Source organism: Dermochelys coriacea, chromosome 20, assembly GCF_009764565.3.
Source record: "Dermochelys coriacea isolate rDerCor1 chromosome 20, rDerCor1.pri.v4, whole genome shotgun sequence".
Taxonomy (NCBI): Eukaryota; Metazoa; Chordata; order Testudines; family Dermochelyidae; genus Dermochelys; species Dermochelys coriacea.
Window position 1 is genome coordinate 19,132,167 of NC_050087.2, and position 19,439 is coordinate 19,151,605.

Sequence of the window (19,439 nt, forward strand, 5' to 3'; positions counted from 1 at the left end):
CCTAGGGGTGACAGTGGACGAGAAGCTGGATATGAGTCAGCAGTGTGCCCTTGTTGCCAAGAAGGCCAATGGCATTTTGGGATGTATAAGTAGGGGCATAGCGAGCAGATCGAGGGACGTGATCGTTCCCCTCTATTCGACACTGGTGAGGCCTCATCTGGAGTACTGTGTCCAGTTTTGGGCCCCACACTACAGGAAGGATGTGGATAAATTGGAAAGAGTACAACGAAGGGCAACGAAAATGATTAGGGGTCTAGAGCACATGACTTACGAGGAGAGGCTGAGGGAGCTGGGATTGTTTAGTCTGCAGAAGAGAAGAATGAGGGGGGATTTGATAGCTGCTTTCAACTACCTGAAAGGGGGTTTCAAAGAGGATGGCTCTAGACTGTTCTCAATGGTAGCAGATGACAGAACGAGGAGTAATGGTCTCAAGTTGCAATGGGGGAGGTTTAGATTGGATATTAGGAAAAACTTTTTCACTAAGAGGGTGGTGAAACACTGGAATGCGTTACCTAGGGAGGTGGTAGAATCTCCTTCCTTAGAGGTTTTTAAGGTCAGGCTTGACAAAGCCCTGGCTGGGATGATTTAACTGGGACTTGGTCCTGCTTTGAGCAGGGGGTTGGACTAGATGACCTTCTGGGGTCCCTTCCAACCCTGATATTCTATGATTCTATGATTCTATTCCAATCACATCATAATTCCTTGACTGTGTCAGGAATTCCAGTTCTCCCTGCTTGTTTCCCAGGCTTCCTGCATGTGGGTATAGGCACTTGAGATAACTCACTGATCATCCCTCTTTCTCAGTATGAGGCAGGAGCCCTCCCCTCTTGCGTGCTCCTGCTCGTGCTTCCTCCCAGTATCCCACTTCCCCAGTTACCTCAGGGCTTTGGGACTAATCGTGTAGTCCCGAGCAGCTAATTATTCCCTTGTTTTGGAGGCATTTGAACTTACCATATCTGGTAGTGGCAGCTACTGCTGGTGTATCCAGCCATGTGATACCTTTAAGGAACTTTCAGTGGACTAGTACTTTTTATGCAATTTATACTGGAAGGACCATATTCTGTTCTGTTTCACCCTGGGCAGTTCTAATTACGGTACTTCAATGACACTACATGGAACATAAGAAAAAATTTAATTCTGCCCTTTCTCTGGTGGAATTAATGCTTCATCTAAAATATTTGTTTAAAGTCTTGCAAATGCTTTTGAAACGCATTGTTTTAATGTTTAATGCACTCAAGAAACTGGACTATCACTAATGGTTTAAATACTGAATGCATCCGATTAAGTGAGCTGTAGCTCACGAAAGCTTATGCTTTAAATAAATTTGTTAGTCTCTAAGGTGCCACAAGTACTCCTTTTCTTTTTGCAAATACAGACTAACACGGCTGCTACTCTGAAACCGTTTTAAATACTGATTTTTTTAAAATCTGGAATATGCCTTTTATCAGGACAGACACTAAAGTCATTCATGGTAAGAATGAACCTAGTTATCTGGAACTATAACATGCTCAAAAACAAAATGAGGGAGTCTGCAGCTTGGGAACTGAGCTGACCTGCTGCAGGCTATAACTTTAAATATACTAAAGTTTCTTGTAGTTTAAAGGACCATGTATTGACTAATTAAACTCTTAAAACAAAATTGTTTTTCAGACTGATCACTATATTGTCTAACTATTATTTGTTTTACCAAACTCAGAAATAAAAACAAATACATTAAAACAAACTTAGAATCAGTGTAACTTTCATTCATTTCCATTTGGTGTGATGGGCTCTTCTGTACCAGAACATCCAATCCATTAAATTGACTACTGACTTTTACTGTTTTATAAAGAGGGCAGCGTAGAGTTGAGAGGGGTTCAAAGCGATAGCCCAGAAAGATGATTTTTCACAACAGTATTTTCGATGGATTGAGGGGGATGAGAAGAGGGGGTGAGAACAGGTACATGTGGGGTAGGAGACTTGATGTCTGTCTGGATGGATGCAGGGTCCTTCTTGAGGAACTAGTCACTGCCTCAGATGGACCCTGTGGGTGGCACTGGCCCGTTCTGAAGACTAAGCAATACCTTGGGACAGGGAGTCTGGTGATATTTTGTGTTTTAGGTAAAGCCCCAGCTCCTGGGAGGCTGAGTCGACATGAGAGTTTTGCCGTTTGAAATAAGTTTCTAGCCTGTGTGAGGGTGGAGAAAAGCTTGCAAGCATCGAACGAGTGCAAGCTGGGCGCTCAGACGCCCCCGTTGCTGCTGCGCCTGCCCTAGTGGGGGACGGAGGAAGCTGCCCCCGGGGCCTGGAGACTCGCACGGGGCAGGGCCCCTATTCCCGCCTGAGGCGCCCCTCGTCTATGACCGAGTCTTGCATCCTCGGGGCCGGGGTTGCCCGGCAACTTGGCAGCTTTGTGTGCTCGCTAAGTACTTCCCTTCCTCACCCGCTTCCTGGCGTGTCCCGTGGATGTTGGTCCCTCTCCGCACAGTGCTCCTGGTTCCTTTTCCCCAGCTTCCGGCTGCCTCGGTAACTGCCCAAACTTCCACTCTGCCCAGCACTCTCCGGACCGACTGTTGCCTCACCCCATCCCCTGCTCCCACCGCCTCCGGCCCTGCCATGCCTGGCTTCGTGCCCCGCCACATCTCGGTGTTCCCCTCCCCGCAGGAGCTGGGCTCCTCCTTGGCGCAGCTTGTGGCCCAGCGGGCGGCCGAGTCCGGCGGCCGCTTCTCGCTGGGGCTGTCGGGCGGGAGCCTGGTGCGGATCCTGTCCCAGGAACTGCCCGCGGCCGCCGCCCTCTCCGGCCCCGCTGCCCCCGCCCGCTGGGTCCTGGCCTTCTGCGACGAGCGGCTGGTGCCCGTGGAGGACCCGGAGAGCACGTACGGTGCCTACAAGGTGAGGGGGCTGCAGGGATTCGCCCAACGGGGGGGGGCGCTCCTCAGCGCGGAGGGGGCTGCGGGGCACCGCCCCGCACGCGGGAAAACCCCCTGGTAAGGACGCGGGGGGAGCTATCGGGGCAGGAATGTGGAGAAGACGTTTGTTGCAACAATTCTAGATTTTCCTGGTAAGACCAAGGTAACGCATTTTTCCATGGACAGCTGTGTCTACACTGGGTTTTAAATCGGTATAACTATAGTGCTCAGGTGTGTGCTTTTTTTCCACACCCTGACCAACCTGGCTGTGTCAGCTTTAATTTTAAGTGTAGATCAGGCTTTAGGACCTTTGGTTCCTGTTGACATTCACCAGAAGATGCTGTTGTCTCCAAAAGTTATGAAAGTAAATGTACTCTGATTTTGTTAATTGGGAGTAGGGAAAAATCCCATTGTGTAAAACAATATAGCTCAACTTCTTGGTTAGAATTTTGAGAATCTTAATTATTTATTTCAGACTCACCTCCTCTCCAAGATCTCCATCCCAGAAAATCAAGTGGTTATCATTAATCCCTCACTACCTGTAGAAGAGGCTGCTTCAGACTATGCTGAGAAGTTAAAAGAGGTTCAGTGGAAAGTTTTTGTTTTGTATATCCAACTTCTTCAAGTAGGAGTGAAAGTCACTAATTTACTAAATAAGTTCCCCAGCTACGTTACCAATAACTTTTGCTGGTACTCCAACAGAGAATTTTAAACAATATACTTTTTACTGCTAATGTTACTTGCTTTCTTACTGCACTTCAGTTAGCTAGGGGAATTAATTCAGACTAGTTTTCATGTATTAACATGAAGTTTTTGTTTCTGAATTGGCAACACTGTAGGGGAATGTTAACGTTCCCCACACACCCAGGAATCAAAGTAGCAGCCGTGTTAGTCTGTATTCACAAAAAAGAAAAGGAGTACTTTTGGCACCTTAGAGACTAACAAATTTATTTGAGCATAAGCTTTCGTGAGCTACAGTGATGAAGTGAGCTGTAGCTCACGAAAGCTTATGCTCAAATAAATTTGTTAGTCTCTAAGGTGCCACAAGTACTCCTTTTCTTTTCTTTTTTACACCCAGGAATGTGCTATTTAAAATGCAAAAAAGTCAGTAAAATGTTTGTTAATCATAGATTCTGTAAAATCTTTATTTTTTGCAAGTACAAAACCTAAATTCAGTCCTTTTGTCCAAAATTATCTCTGTAATAATCCTTGTGCTCCAAAATGATGGACTGCTAATAATCTTCCCAAAAGACCCCACATAGTACTTTTGGAACAAACTAATTTAGCAAGTTTCAGAGTGGTAGCTGTGTTAGTCTGTATCAGTAAAAACAAAAGGAGTCCTTGTGGCACCTTAGAGACTAACAAACACCAGGTGTGAGGTTAGTCTAAGAGATGATTCAATTGACAGCAGGATATCAAGGGAGGAAAAATAACTTTTGAAGTGGTAATGAGAGTGGCCCATTTCAGACAGTTGACAAGAAGGTGTGAGTAACAGTAGGGGGAAATTAGGTTTAGGTTTTGGTTTTTTAATGACCCAACCACTCCCAATCTTTATTCAGGCCTAATCTGATGGTGTCCAGTTTGCAAATTAATTCCAGTTCTGCAGTTTCATGTTGGAGTCGGTTTTTGAAGGTTTTTTGTTGAAGAATTGCCACTTTCAGGTCTGTTATTGAATGATCAGGGAGATTGAAGTGTTCTCCTATTGGTTTTTGAATATTATGATTCCTGATGTCAGATCTGTATCCATTTATTCTTTTGCACAGAGACTGTCTGGTTTGGCCAATGTACATGGCAGAGGGGCATTGCTGGCACATGATGGCATATATCACATTGGTAGATGTGCAGGTGAACGAACCTCTGATAGCGTGGCTGATGTGGTTAAGTCCTATGATGGTGTCCCTTGAATAGATATGTGGACAGAGTTGGCATCATGGTTTGTTGCAGAATTTGGTTCCTGGGTTGGTGTTTTTGTTGTGTGATGTGTGGTTGCTGGTGAGTATTTGCTTCAGGTTGGGGGGCTGTTTGTAAGCAAGGACTGGCTTGTTCCCCAAGGTCTGTGAGAGTGAAGGATCGTCCTTCAGGATAGGCTGTAGATCCCTGATGATGCACTGGAGAAGTTTTAGTTGGGGGCTGTAGGTGACGGCTAGTGGCCTTCTGAATAAAGACTGAGAGTGGTGGGTCATTACAAAACCTAAACCTAATTTCCCCAATACTAATTTCCACCTACTACTCACACCTTCTTGTCAACTGTCTGAAATGGGCCACTGTCATTACCACTTCAAAAGTTATTTTTCCTCCTTTGGTATCCTGCTGTCAATTGAATTATCTTGTTAGACTGACATCACACTTGGTAAGGCAAATCACATCTTTTCATATATTTATACCTGCTCCTGTATTTTCCATTCCATGCATCTGATGTGGTGGTTTCTAGCCCATGAAAGCTTATGCCCAAATACATTTGTTAGTCTCTAAGGTGCCACAAGGACTCCTCATTTTTTTTAATTTAACAAAATCACTCTTGAGTTGACCAAGATGTTGAATTCCCAAAAGAAACTGGGGAGGCCATCTTGGGAACACAGGAATTGGTGTCCACTTGCATAGACTAGAATGCTGATAAGATTAAAGAAATTTAAGTTGTTCATTTTTATGTTCTATATGATTTTTTTTAAAAATATTGCTGTGGATGAGATGTGTTTACTGTGGTGTATATGTGGTGCTTGTACTCAGGGAGGGGACTCTTTAGCTGGTGAAGATGGTGTGTGTTAGTGGGGAGACTTTCTAGTGGAATGTGTATGCTGTTTTTAAACTAATGATGTATAATGTATTTGAGTGGTTGCTAAATCAAAGGTGTACAACCTACTGCTGAACTTCTGCCATTGTAACCCAGCTGCATTCTGTGACAGTGTGTTCAGTTGTGAGATGCCAGAAAGCTGTATATGTGAACAGAAATTCATTGCAGTATGTGAGCGCCCTGTGTTCAGCAGCTGTACACCCTTATGCCTGATGTGATTTATACTTTTGCAGTGATATCTCCTTTTTCTGTTCAATATCCTAATTTGTGCTTTCCTCTCTCTGGGTTTTTGTTCCTTCTTCCAGGCTTTTCAAGGTGAGAACATGCCTGTCTTTGATCTGCTGATTTTGGGAATAGGGCTAGATGGTCACACCTGCTCCCTATTTCCAGACCATCCCCTTCTGCAGGTGATTTTACAGACCCAGGGAGGGGATACTGTATACTGGGATAAGAATGTGCATTTTGTTCACAACTGTGACAGGGCTTTTTCCATTCTAGTTTGTCTCTAAGTGGTAAGTTTGAGTGCATGCGTGTGTGGTTGTTTTAAGAGTTTGATGAACAACTCTGAGTTACGGCATTAGAACTTGGCAGTTGCCAGTATTTGGAATGTGATTTTTTAAAAAAGGAAAGTGGGAACAAGAGGAAAAGCAGATGGAATTTGGCTCTTTCCTCTTCACCTAGCCCTGATCCTGCAATCTGATTCATGTGGGTGTAATCCTGTGCCCATATGGAGCCCTGTTGACTTCAGTGGAGCTGTACATGGATGCATGAGTCTGCCTAGAAAACTTTAAAGTTGATTAATGCTGACCACGATCTGAGGCCTGATAATGATCTTTGGTCTCCTTTTACTGGCTGCTTAGTCATAGTCAAATAGCACAAGCTTGAGTTTGGTGAGACTGTCCTTTGCTTTGACTCCTATCTCTGCACTATTCTGATCAATTTTCACACTTTGGCTTTATTTTTCATGGCAGGAAAAAGAGAAAATAGTTGCCTCTATTAGTGATTCTCCAAAGCCACCACCTGAGCGGATAACTCTAACATTGCCTGTTCTGAATGCAGCACGGACTGTTGTGTTTGTTGCTACAGGGGAAAGTAAAGCTGCCATCTTAAAGGTAAGGTTTAAAAATGAAGAAAATTGTTGATTGATGAAAACCCAAAATTTAACAAAAACAATCCATCCATTTAGTTAAAGCCATTTCCCATTGAAAAAACATTTTGATGGAAAATTTTTTGGCCAGTTCTAGAGAGTTTGTTTGGCATGGTGAACACTTCCATGACTGTCTCATTGCACTATGATCCCCCTGGATTAGTGGGACTCGCAGTGCTAATGCCCTGTTTCTTTGCACAGCGTATTTTGGAAGGCGATGAGGAGAACCCTCTCCCTGCTGCTCTTGTCCAGCCTCATACTGGGAAGCTGCACTGGTTTCTGGATGAGTCTGCAGCCAAGGAGTTGACTGTTCCCTTTGAGAAGCATTCTATCTTGTAGAACCAAACACTTGGCTGGATTTCAGGGTGGCGATTCAGGAGCACTGGCTGCAGTTCCTGCATAGAGCCAGCTCTACAACTTTCCAGATTGAGGACTCTGGTCGTAGTACTTGAATGTGGCACTAAACTAACACTGTCTTTTGTTTCTCTTTTTTTAAGCAAGTGGTACTTTGTGGAACACTGTAATAATCAGTGGTCGGGGAGGGGAGTTATAAGACTCTCAAAGCTGGTCTCTAGCTGCAAATGGAAGTATTGGAGATTGCAGAGTTGGACAGTATGATGCAGTCTGTCTTGTGAATGGTTAATGTGGTGTAAAGTGAATGCACAATATTAAAGATGTACATTTCAGTTTTTTGGCTCTTGCTTGTTTTATCTTCAGGTAGTACTTCTTGCTTAAATATCAACTAAAGGCATGAACTTTCAGTCCTTATTCTTGTGAGGAGAGGCTGCAGGAACAGCCTTGTGACTTGGGAAACCCTTGACTATGGTATTTATACTCCTTTAGGGGAAGCGATGCAGGTAAGGAGGTGAAGTCAGAGGTCTGCTAACAAATGTTGCCTTGGAAGTACTCCAAACAACTTTGGAGTCAGGATTACTTTTTGTTTCACTTGACAGTTTTGTGGACCCTTTTCAGGATCTTTCTCTCTCTATACTGTTATCCTTTCATTGTCCAGTGGACCTGGTCCATCATAGAACATGGACATCAGTACTACTTGCATGTTTTTGGCCCCTGGTTACACTGTTTGTGAATGGATTCTCTGTGGAGAGGTTCTCTCCTCAGGTTTGCGCTGGCTACTGGCCAGAGTTACGCTGTTTGATTGGTTCCATTATGTTGTGCATAAATCTGGTTGCTACAGGATCGTACATGTTGAAGATCCTCATAGATGCGCTTTGTGTTAGATGACAGGTTTCAGAGTAGCAGCCGTGTTAGTCTGTATTCGCAAAAAGAAAAGGAGCTCACGAAAGCTTATGCTCTAATAAATTTGTTAGTCTCTAAGGTGCCACAAGTACTCATTTTCTTTTTGTGTTAGATGTGAGAGAACCATACTTTTTAGCTTCTTGTCATCTTGCATTTCAGACAGTCATGGCCTTGTGTCCTTCTGTCCATCTGTGACTATTTCCGCTGATGTCAGCATTAAATTCTCAGGAACATACTCCTAGAACTGCAGTCAGTCCAGGAGGAATAATAATCTGCCAAAGAGCTGATGAATGTTATATTGGCCTTAGAGCTACCACTCATGATTTTTGTTTTCTGGAACCAAGGCTAGAAGCTGGTGGTAATACTACTACTGCTTCACACATATATAGCATCTAAGAGTCTCCAAGTGATTTACAAAGGAGAATAAATATTATTTAGTCCCATTTTACAGTTAGAGAAACTGAAGCAATGAAGGTAAGTGACTTGCCTTAGATCCACAGCAAAACTGGCAGAGCTGGGAATAGAACGTAGGAGTTAGGACTTCTAAACCTTAGATCATACATATTATGTAAATGTGATATGCAGAAGCTGGACAGAACTTTGATGGGCATTTTGTCTGCAAGCAAAAAGATATTGAAGCCAGTACTATGATCCAGAACATCTACATCTTCTCCTTCTATGGATGTATTCCTTTCCTTTCATCCAGGTAGAACTGAGAGAGAGAGAGAGAGAGAGAGAGAGAGAGAGAGAGAGCACTGCCAGGGGATTAGAATGACAAGTCTTTATATCTCCATTAATGGATCAAACCCACAGTTCAATGTCCCTTCTCATCAACCCGTACTGTATAAACATGCCACCTTTTTCCCCCCCCAAAAAACCTCCATGCGTCTCCTGCATGGTTCTTGGGCTTCTCCCCAATTTGTGTTCCACAATCTTCTCTTTTAGGGCATGAATTCCAGTAGGCTGGGCAGATTGTGGGGCTTGTTAGCGAGCCGTACTCTTTACCCTTCCCTTAAGTTGTTAAAGTTAGTTTACAGAGATCCAGATAGATTCTAACACACTTAATAAAAAATATTCACATCTGGGTTTCTTACCACTCGTTGGCTCAGACTCTCCTGTCTGAAGGCAGCCGCAGTGCACACACTGGAACAGGAAACAGATTTACTAACAGTACTGCAAGGAGGAAATGCACCTGTACTTTGCTGCCTCATCTGACTCTGAGTGAAATCTGGGTTGGGGGACTTGGAAGGTTTTTTGTTTTGTTTTTTCCCCCAACCTTTAATGTCAGTCCTCTTGCTTTACTGCTGCTTTCATCTTTCTCTCACTCAGGGTGTGGGTTCACCTCATGCTTCCCCCTGTGCCTTGAGCAGTCCCTCTCTGTATCTACCAAATGTTACGTTTGTGAGGTGCTGAATTCTTATTGCCTTTTGTTGGACTGGAAGGCACACAGCACATTCCAGGATTAGGCAAGTAGGATAGGTTTCAGAATAGCAGCCGTGTTAGTCTGTATTCGCAAAAAGAAAAGCAGTACTTGTGACACCTTAGAGACTAAGAAATTTATTAGAGCATAAGCTTTCGTGAGCTACGGCTCACTTCATCGGATGCATTTGGTGGAAAAAACAGAGGAGAGAGTTGTATACACACAGAGAGAACATGAAACAATGGGTTTATCATACACACTGTAAGGAGAGGTTTTAGAGTAGCAGCTGTGTTAGTCTGTATTCGCAAAAAGAAAAGGAGTACCCCTGGCACCTTAGAGACTAACAAATTTATTAGAGCATAAGCTTTCGTGAGCTACAGCTCACTTATCCGATGAAGTGAGCTGTAGCTCACGAAAGCTTATGCTCTAATAAATTTGTTAGTAGTCTCTAAGGTGCCACGGGTACTCCTTTTCTTTTTACTGTAAGGAGAGTGATCACTTAAGATAAGCCATCACCAGCAGCAGGGGGGGGAAAGGAGGAAAACCTTTCATGGTGACAAGCAAGAGAGGCTAATTCCAGCAGTTAACAAGAATATCAGAGGAACAGTGGGGGGTGGGGTGGGGGGGAGAAATACCATGGGGAAATAGTTTTACTTTGTGTAATGACTCATCCATTCCCAGTCTCTATTCAAGCCTAAGTTAATTGTATCCAGTTTGCAAATTAATTCCAATTCAGCAGTCTCTCGTTGGAGTCTGTTTTTGAAGCTTTTTTGTTGAAGGATAGCCACTCTTAGGTCTGTAATCGAGTGACCAGAGAGATTGAAGTGTTCTCCAACTGGTTTTTGAATGTTATAATTCTTGACGTCTGATTTGTGTCCATTCATTCTTTTACGTAGAGACTGTCCAGTTTGGCCAATGTACATGGCAGAGGGGCATGGCTGGCACATGATGGCATATATCACATTGGTAGATGCGCAGGTGAACGAGCCTCTGATAGTGTGGCTGATGTGATTAGGCCCTATGATGGTATCCCCTGAATAGATATGTGGACAGAGTTGGCAACGGGCTTTGTTGCAAGGATAGGTTCCTGGGTTAGTGGTTCTGTTGTGTGGTGTGTGGTTGCTGATGAGTATTTCATAGAATCATAGAATATCAGGGTTGGAAGGGACCCCAGAAGGTCATCTAGTCCAACCCCCTGCTCAAAGCAGGACCAAGTCCCAGTTAAATCATCCTAGCCAGGGCTTTGTCAAGCCTGACCTTAAAAACCTCTAAGGAAGGAGATTCTACCACCTCCCTAGGTAATGCATTCCAGTGTTTCACCACCCTCTTAGTGAAAAAGTTTTTCCTAATATCCAATCTAAACCTCCCCCATTGCAACTTGAGACCATTACTCCTCGTTCTGTCATCTGCTACCATTGAGAACAGTCTAGTGCCATCCTCTTTGAAACCCCCTTTCAGGTAGTTGAAAGCAGCTATCAAATCCCCCCTCATTCTTCTCTTCTGCAGACTAAACAATCCCAGCTCCCTCAGCCTCTCCTCGTAAGTCATGTGCTCTAGACCCCTAATCATTTTTGTTGCCCTTCGCTGTACTCTTTCCAATTTATCCACATCCTTCTTGTAGTGTGGGGCCCAAAACTGGACACAGTACTCCAGATGAGGCCTCACCAGTGTCGAATAGAGGGGAACGATCACGTCCCTCGATTTGCTCGCTATGCCCCTACTTATACATCCCAAAATGGCATTGGCCTTCTTGGCAACAAGGGCACACTGCTGACTCATATCCAGCTTCTCGTCCACTGTCACCCCTAGGTCCTTTTCCGCAGAACTGCTGCCGAGCCATTCGGTCCCTAGTCTGTAGCGGTGCATTGGATTCTTCCATCCTAAGTGCAGGACCCTGCACTTATCCTTATTGAACCTCATTAGATTTCTTTTGGCCCAATCTTCCAATTTGTCTAGGTCCTTCTGTATCCTATCCCTCCCCTCCAGCGTATCTACCACTCCTCCCAGTTTAGTATCATCCGCAAATTTGCTGAGAGTGCAATCCACACCATCCTCCAGATCATTTATGAAGATATTGAACAAAACGGGCCCCAGGACCGACCCCTGGGGCACTCCACTTGACACCGGCTGCCAACTAGACATGGAGCCATTGATCACTACCCGTTGAGCCCGACAATCTAGCCAGCTTTCTACCCACCGTATAGTGCATTCATCCAGCCCATACTTCCTTAACTTGCTGACAAGAATGCTGTGGGAGACCGTGTCAAAAGCTTTGCTAAAGTCAAGAAACAATACATCCACTGCTTTCCCTTCATCCACAGAACCAGTAATCTCATCATAAAAGGCGATTAGATTAGTCAGGCATGACTTGCCCTTGGTGAATCCATGCTGACTGTTCCTGATCACTTTCCTCTCCTCTAAGTGCTTCAGGATTGATTCTTTGAGGACCTGCTCCATGATTTTTCCAGGGACTGAGGTGAGGCTGACCGGCCTGTAGTTCCCAGGATCCTCCTTCTTCCCTTTTTTAAAGATGGGCACTACATTAGCCTTTTTCCAGTCATCCGGGACTTCCCCCGTTCGCCACGAGTTTTCAAAGATAATGGCCAAGGGCTCTGCAATCACAGCCGCCAATTCCCTCAGCACTCTCGGATGCAATTCGTCCGGCCCCATGGACTTGTGCACGTCCAGCTTTTCTAAATAGTCCCTAACCACCTCTATCTCTACAGAGGGCTGGCCATCTCTTCCCCATTTTGTGATGCCCAGCACAGCAGTCTGGGAGCTGACCTTGTTAGTGAAAACAGAGGCAAAAAAAGCATTGAGTACATTAGCTTTTTCCACATCCTCTGTCACTAGCTTGCCTCCCTCATTCAGTAAGGGGCCCACACTTTCCTTGGCTTTCTTCTTGTTGCCAACATACCTGAAGAAACCCTTCTTGTTACTCTTGACATCTCTTGCTAGCTGCAGCTCCAGGTGCGATTTGGCCCTCCTGATATCTTTCCTACATGCCCGAGCAATATTTTTATACTCTTCCCTGGTCATATGTCCAACCTTCCACTTCTTGTAAGCTTCTTTTTTATGTTTAAGATCCGCTAAGATTTCACCATTAAGCCAAGCTGGTCGCCTGCCATATTTACTATTCTTTCGACTCATCGGGATGGTTTGTCCCTGTAACCTCAACAGGGATTCCTTGAAATACAGCCAGCTCTCCTGGACTCCCTTCCCTTTCATGTTAGTCCCCCAGGGGATCCTGGCCATCTGTTCCCTGAGGGAGTCAAAGTCTGCTTTCCTGAAGTCCAGGGTCCGTATCCTGCTGCTTACCTTTCTTCCCTGCGTCAGGATCCTGAACTCAACCAACTCATGGTCACTGCCTCCCAGATTCCCATCCACTTTTGCTTCCCCCACTAATTCTACCCGGTTTGTGAGCAGCAGGTCAAGAAAAGCGCTCCCCCTAGTTGGCTCCCCTAGCACTTGCACCAGGAAATTGTCCCCTACGCTTTCCAAAAACTTCCTGGATTGTCTATGCACCGCTGTATTGCTCTCCCAGCAGATATCAGGAAAATTAAAGTCACCCATGAGAATCAGGGCATGCGATCTAGTAGCTTCCGTGAGTTGCCGGAAGAAAGCCTCATCCACCTCATCCCCCTGGTCCGGTGGTCTATAGCAGACTCCCACCATGACATCACTCTTGTTGCACACACTTCTAAACTTAATCCAGAGACACTCAGGTTTTTCCACAGTTTCGTACCGGAGCTCTGAGCAGTCATACTGCTCCCTTACATATAGTGCTACTCCCCCACCTTTTCTGCCCTGCCTGTCCTTCCTGAACAGTTTATAACCATCCATGACTGTACTCCAGTCATGTGAGTTATCCCACCAAGTCTCTGTTGTTCCAATCACGTCATAATTCCTTGACATCACCAGGACCTCCAGTTCTCCCTGCTTGTTTCCATTTGCTTCAGATTGGGGGGCTGTCTGTAAGCAAGGACTGGCCTGTCTCCCAAGATCTGTGAGAGTGATGGGTCGTCCTTCAGGATAGGTTGTAGATCCTTGATGATGCGTTGGAGAGGTTTTGGTTGGGGGCTGAAGGTGATGGCTAGTGGCGTTCTGTTATTTTCTTTGTTGGGCCTGTCCTGTAGTAGGTGACTTCTGGGTACTCTTCTGGCTCTGTCAATCTGTTTCTTCACTTCAGCAGGTGGGTATTGTAGTTGTAGGAATGCATGATAGAGATCTTGTAGGTGTTTGTCTCTGTCTGAGGGGTTGGAGCAAATGCGGTTATATCGTAGAGCTTGGCTGTAGACAATGGATCGAGTGGTATGATCTGGATGAAAGCTAGAGGCATGTAGGTAGGAATCGCGGTCAGTAGGTTTCCGATATAGGGTGGTGTTTATGTGACCATCGCTTATTAGCACCGTAGTGACCAGGAAGTGGATCTCTTGTGTGGACTGGTCCAGGCTGAGGTTGATGGTGGGATGGAAATTGTTGAAATCATGGTGGAATTCCTCAAGGGCTTCTTTTCCATGGGTCCAGATGATGAAGATGTCATCAATGTAGCGCAAGTAGAGTAGGGGCATTAGGGGACAAGAGCTGAGGAAGCGTTGTTCTAAGTCAGCCATAAAAATGTTGGCATACTGTGGGGCCATGCGGGTACCCATCGCAGTGCCGCTGATTTGAAGGTATACATTGTCCCCAAATGTGAAATAGTTATGGGTCAGGACAAAGTCACAAAGTTCAGCCACCAGGTTAGCCGTGACAGTATCGGGGATACTGTTCCTGACGGCTTGTAGTCCATCTTTGTGTGGAATGTTGGTGCAGAGGGCTTCTGCATCCATAGCGGCTAGGATGGTGTTTTTAGGAAGATCACCAATGGACTGTAGTTTCCTCAGGAAGTCAGTGGTGTCTCGAAGATAGCTGGGAGTGCTAAGGGCCTGAGGAGGGAGTCTACATAGCCAGACAATCCCGCTGTCAGGGTGCCAATGCCTGAGATGATGGGGCGTCCAGGATTTCCAGGTTTATTGATCTTGGGTAGCAGATAGAATACCCCAGGTTGGGGTTCTAGGGGTGTGTCTGTGCGGATTTGTTCTTGTGCTTTTTCAGGGAGTTTCTTGAGCAAATGCTGTAGTTTCTTTTGGTAACTCTCAGTGGGATCAGAGGGTAATGGCTTGTAGAAAGTGGTGTTGGAGAGCTGCCTAGTAGCCTCTTGTTCATACTCCGACCTATTCATGATGATGACAGCACCTCCTTTGTCAGCCTTTTTGATTAGGATGTCAGAGTTGTTTCTGAGGCTGTGGATGGCACTGTGTTCTGCATGGCTGAGGTTATGGGGTAAGCGATGCTGCTTTTCCACAATTTCAGCTCGTGCACGTCGGCGGAAGCACTCTATGTAGAAATCCAGGCTGCTGTTTCTACCTTCAGGAGGAGTCCACCCAGAATCCTTCTTTTTGTAGTGTTGGCAGGAAGGTCTCTGTGGGTTAATATGTTGGTCAGAGGTGTGTTGGAAATATTCCTTGAGTCTGAGACGTCGAAAATAGGATTCTAGGTCACCACAGAACTGTATCATGTTCATGGGGGTGGAGGGGCAAAAGGAGAGGCCCCGAGATAGGACAGATTATTCTGCTGGGCTAAGAGTATAGTTGGATAGATTAACAATATTGCTGGGTGGGTTACGGGAACCATTGTTGTGGCCCCTTGTGGCATATAGTAGTTTAGATAGCTTAGTGTCCTTTTTCTTTTGTAGAGAAGCAAAGTGTGTGTTGTAAATGGCTTGTCTAGTTTTTGTAAAGTCCAGCCACGAGGAAGTTTGTGTGGAAGGTTGGTTTTTTATGAGAGTATCCAGTTTTGAGAGCTCATTCTTAATCTTTCCCTGTTTGCTGTAGAGGATGTTGATCAGGTGGTTCCTCAGTTTCTTTGAGAGTGTGTGGCACAAGCTGTCAGCATAGTCTGTGTGGTATGTAGATTGTAATGGATTTTTTACCTTCAGTCCTTTTGGTATGATGTCCATCTGTTTGCATTTGGAGAGGAAGATGTTTGTCTGTATCTGTACGAGTTTTTTCATGAAGTTGACAGATTTCCACTCTCTACGGCTAAATTCAGTGCCTTGCATAATGACAGGTTTCAGAGTAGCAGCCGTGTTAGTCTGTATTCGCAAAAAGAAAAGCAGTACTTGTGGCACCTTAGAGACTAACAAATTTATTAGAGCATAAGCTTTCGTGAGCTACGGCTCACTTCATCGGATGCATTTGGTGGAAAAAACAGAGGAGAGAGTTGTATACACACAGAGAGAACATGAAACAATGGGTTTATCATACACACTGTAAGGAGAGTGATCACTTAAGATAAGCCATCACCAGCAGCAGGGGGGGGGAAGGAGGAAAACCTTTCATGGTGACAAGCAAGGGAGGCTAATTCCAGCAGTTAACAAGAATATCAGAGGAACAGTGGGGGGTGGGGTGGGGGGGAGAAATACCATGGGGAAATAGTTTTACTTTGTGTAATGACTCATCCATTCCCAGTCTCTATTCAAGCCTAAGTTAATTGTATCCAGTTTGCAAATTAATTCCAATTCAGCAGTCTCTCGCTGGAGTCTGTTGTTGAAGTATAGCCACTCTTAGGTCTGTGATCGAGTGACCAGAGAGATTGAAGTGTTCTCCAACTGGTTTTTGAATGTTATAATTCTTGACGTCTGATTTGTGTCCATTCATTCTTTTACGTAGAGACTGTCCAGTTTGGCCAATGTACATGGCAGAGGGGCATTGCTGGCACATGATGGCATATATCACATTGGTAGATGCGCAGGTGAACGAGCCTCTGATAGTGTGGCTGATGTGATTAGGCCCTATGATGGTATCCCCTGAATAGATATGTGGACAGAGTTGGCAACGGGCTTTGTTGCAAGGATAGGTTCCTGGGTTAGACTCAAGGAATATTTCCAACACACCTCTGACCAACATATTAACCCACAGAGACCTTCCTGCCAACACTACAAAAAGAAGGATTCTGGGTGGACTCCTCCTGAAGGTAGAAACAGCAGCCTGGATTTCTACATAGACTGCTTCCACCGACGTGCATGAGCTGAAATTGTGGAAAAGCAGCATCGCTTACCCCATAACCTCAGCCATGCAGAACACAGTGCCATCCACAGCCTCAGAAACAACTCTGACATCCTAATCAAAAAGGCTGACAAAGGAGGTGCTGTCGTCATCATGAATAGGTCGGAGTATGGACAAGAGGCTACTAGGCAGCTCTCCAACACCACTTTCTACAAGCCATTACCCTCTGATCCCACTGAGAGTTACCAAAAGAAACTACAGCATTTGCTCAAGAAACTCCCTGAAAAAGCACAAGAACAAATCCGCACAGACACACCCCTGGAGCCCCTACCTGGGGTATTCTATCTGCTACCCAAGATCAATAAACCTGGAAATCCTGGACGCCCCATCATCTCAGGCATTGGCACCCTGACAGCGGGATTGTCTGGCTATGTAGACTCCCTCCTCAGGCCCTTAGCACTCCCAGCTATCTTCGAGACACCACTGACTTCCTGAGGAAACTACAGTCCATTGGTGATCTTCCTAAAAACACCATCCTAGCCGCTATGGATGCAGAAGCCCTCTACACCAACATTCCACACACAGATGGACTACAAGCCGTCAGGAACAGTATCCCCAATACTGTCACGGCTAACCTGGTGGCTGAACTTTGTGACTTTGTCCTGACCCATAACTATTTCACATTTGGTGACAATGTATACCTTCAAATCAGCGGCACTGTGATGGGTACCCGCATGGCCCCACAGTATGCCAACATTTTTATGGCTGACTTAGAACAACGCTTCCTCAGCTCTCGTCCCCTAATGCCCCTACTCTACTTGCGCTACATTGATGACATCTTCATCATCTGGACCCATGGAAAAGAAGCTCTTGAGGAATTCAACCATGATTTCAACAATTTCCATCCCACCATCAACCTCAGCCTGGACCATCCACACAAGAGATCCACTTCCTGGACACTACGGTGCTAATAAGCGATGGTCACATAAACACCACCCTATATCGGAAACCTACTGACCGCTATTCCTACCTACATGCCTCTAGCTTTCATCCAGATCATACCACTCGATCCATTGTCTACAGCCAAGCGCTACGATTTAACCGCATTTGCTCCAACCCCTCAGACAGAGACAAACACCTACAAGATCTCTATCATGCATTCCTACAACTACAATACCCACCTGCTGAAGTGAAGAAACAGATTGACAGAGCCAGAAGAGTACCCAGAAGTCACCTACTACAGGACAGGCCCAACAAAGAAAACAACAGAACGCCACTAGCCATCACCTTCAGCCCCCAACTAAAACCTCTCCAACGCATCATCAAGGATCTACAACCTATCCTGAAGGACGACCCATCACTCTCACAGATCTTGGGAGACAGACCAGTCCTTGCTTATAGACAGCCCCCCAATCTGAAGCAAATACTCACCAGCAACCACACACCACACAACAGAACCACTAACCCAGGAACCTATCCTTGCAACAAAGCCCGTTGCCAACTCTGTCCACATATCTATTCAGGGGATACCATCATAGGGCTAATCACATCAGCCACACTATCAGAGGCTCGTTCACCTGCGCATCTACCAATGTGATATATGCCATCATGTGCCAGCAATGCCCCTCTGCCATGTACATTGGCCAAACTGGACAGTCTCTACGTAAAAGAATGAATGGACACAAATCATACGTCAAGAATTATAACATTCAAAAATCAGTTGGAGAACACTTCAATCTCTCTGGTCACTCGATCACAGACCTAAGAGTGGCTATCCTTCAACAAAAAAGCTTCAAAAACAGACTCCAACGAGAGACTGCTGAATTGGAATTAATTTGCAAACTGGATACAATTAACTTAGGCTTGAATAGAGACTGGGAATGGATGAGTCATTACACAAAGTAAAACTATTTCCCCATGTTATTTCTCCCCCCCACCCCCCACTGTTCCTCTGATATTCTTGTTAACTGCTGGAATTAGCCTCCCTTGCTTGTCACCATGAAAGGTTTTCCTCCTTTTCCCCCCCTGCTGCTGGTGATGGCTTATCTTAAGTGATCACTCTCCTTACAGTGTGTATGATAAACCCATTGTTTCATGTTCTCTGTGTGTGTATATAACTCTCCCCTCTGTTTTTTCCACCAAATGCATCCGATGAAGTGAGCTGTAGCTCACGAAAGCTTATGCTCTAATAAATTTGTTAGTCTCTAAGGTGCCACAAGTACTGCTTTTCTTTTTGCAAGTAGGATAGACGCTCTTAGGCGCAGAGGATGAGACTTGCTGTGCTTGTAAAGCACCTGGTACCTTTATGCAGCTGTGTTAAGTCATTTTTCAGACTCCCTTAATACTATTTTAAATAACAACCCCACCTCCATTAATAGGGTTCTCATTGCGCACCCTTCACAGAAAAGATGCAACTACCTATTTCACCATGGATTTATTTAAGCAGCATGAGAAAGTGGGGATCTCCTTGGAATTGAGTCTGAATAAAAAAAAAACTGAAGTCATATTTTATTCATATTAAACTTGAAAACTAACATAGAGCACGTGTGCAGAATTGGACTTTCAACATACAGAATCCTGGTTACTGCTAATGCACATCTCTTCAGACATATGAAACGCACATGTCCTTGCTCAGGACTCTTACAAGCTGGATGTTTTAATAAGCAGTTTTTGAGCTTCCCAAGTTCTAACAAAGTGTCCAGAAACAATTCCTCTAATATAATGAAGAAGCAAGTTTGTTTAATCTTACCCTCCAATGTTGTGTGTGATGTTTTTTATAGAACATTGTAAACATGTCTTTTCTTCACACTTGGATCACCTTTTGGGTGATTCTCAGGCCCCTTTTATATTTGTTCATTTAATCGTCCCTACTGTTCTGTCATGCATAAAG

At 44.9% G+C, this 19,439-nt stretch overlaps 1 protein-coding gene and 1 long non-coding RNA gene across 2 annotated transcripts; both read left to right on the top strand.

Moving 5' to 3' along the window:
• The first annotated feature begins 2,440 nt into the window (after positions 1-2,440).
• Positions 2,441-7,512, top strand: PGLS (6-phosphogluconolactonase). Its single transcript, XM_038378737.2, has 5 exons — positions 2,441-2,871; positions 3,364-3,471; positions 5,985-6,086; positions 6,651-6,791; positions 7,028-7,512. Exons 1-5 carry the CDS (start codon positions 2,446-2,448, stop codon positions 7,163-7,165), a joined length of 915 nt encoding a protein of 304 aa, XP_038234665.1. The 5' UTR covers positions 2,441-2,445; the 3' UTR covers positions 7,166-7,512.
• A 1,319-nt stretch (positions 7,513-8,831) lies between these two features.
• On the top strand, positions 8,832-19,297 carry LOC122458397. The gene is made up of 2 exons (XR_006278440.1): positions 8,832-9,562; positions 18,798-19,297. It is a non-coding gene; the product is annotated as an uncharacterized LOC122458397 (long non-coding RNA).
• Positions 19,298-19,439: the final 142 nt, after the last annotated feature.

What these genes read in the sequence shown, in the direction of transcription:
- PGLS (XM_038378737.2), top strand. Translation starts at nt 2,446, where the DNA reads ATGTTGGTCCCTCTCCGCACAGTGCTCCTGGTTCCTTTTCCCCAGCTT. An exon ending in GCACGTACGGTGCCTACAAG is followed by an intron (nt 2,872 to 3,363) that starts GTGAGGGGGCTG and finishes TATTTATTTCAG; the next exon opens with ACTCACCTCCTCTCCAAGAT. An exon ending in CAGACCATCCCCTTCTGCAG is followed by an intron (nt 6,087 to 6,650) that starts GTGATTTTACAG and finishes TTTTCATGGCAG; the next exon opens with GAAAAAGAGAAAATAGTTGC.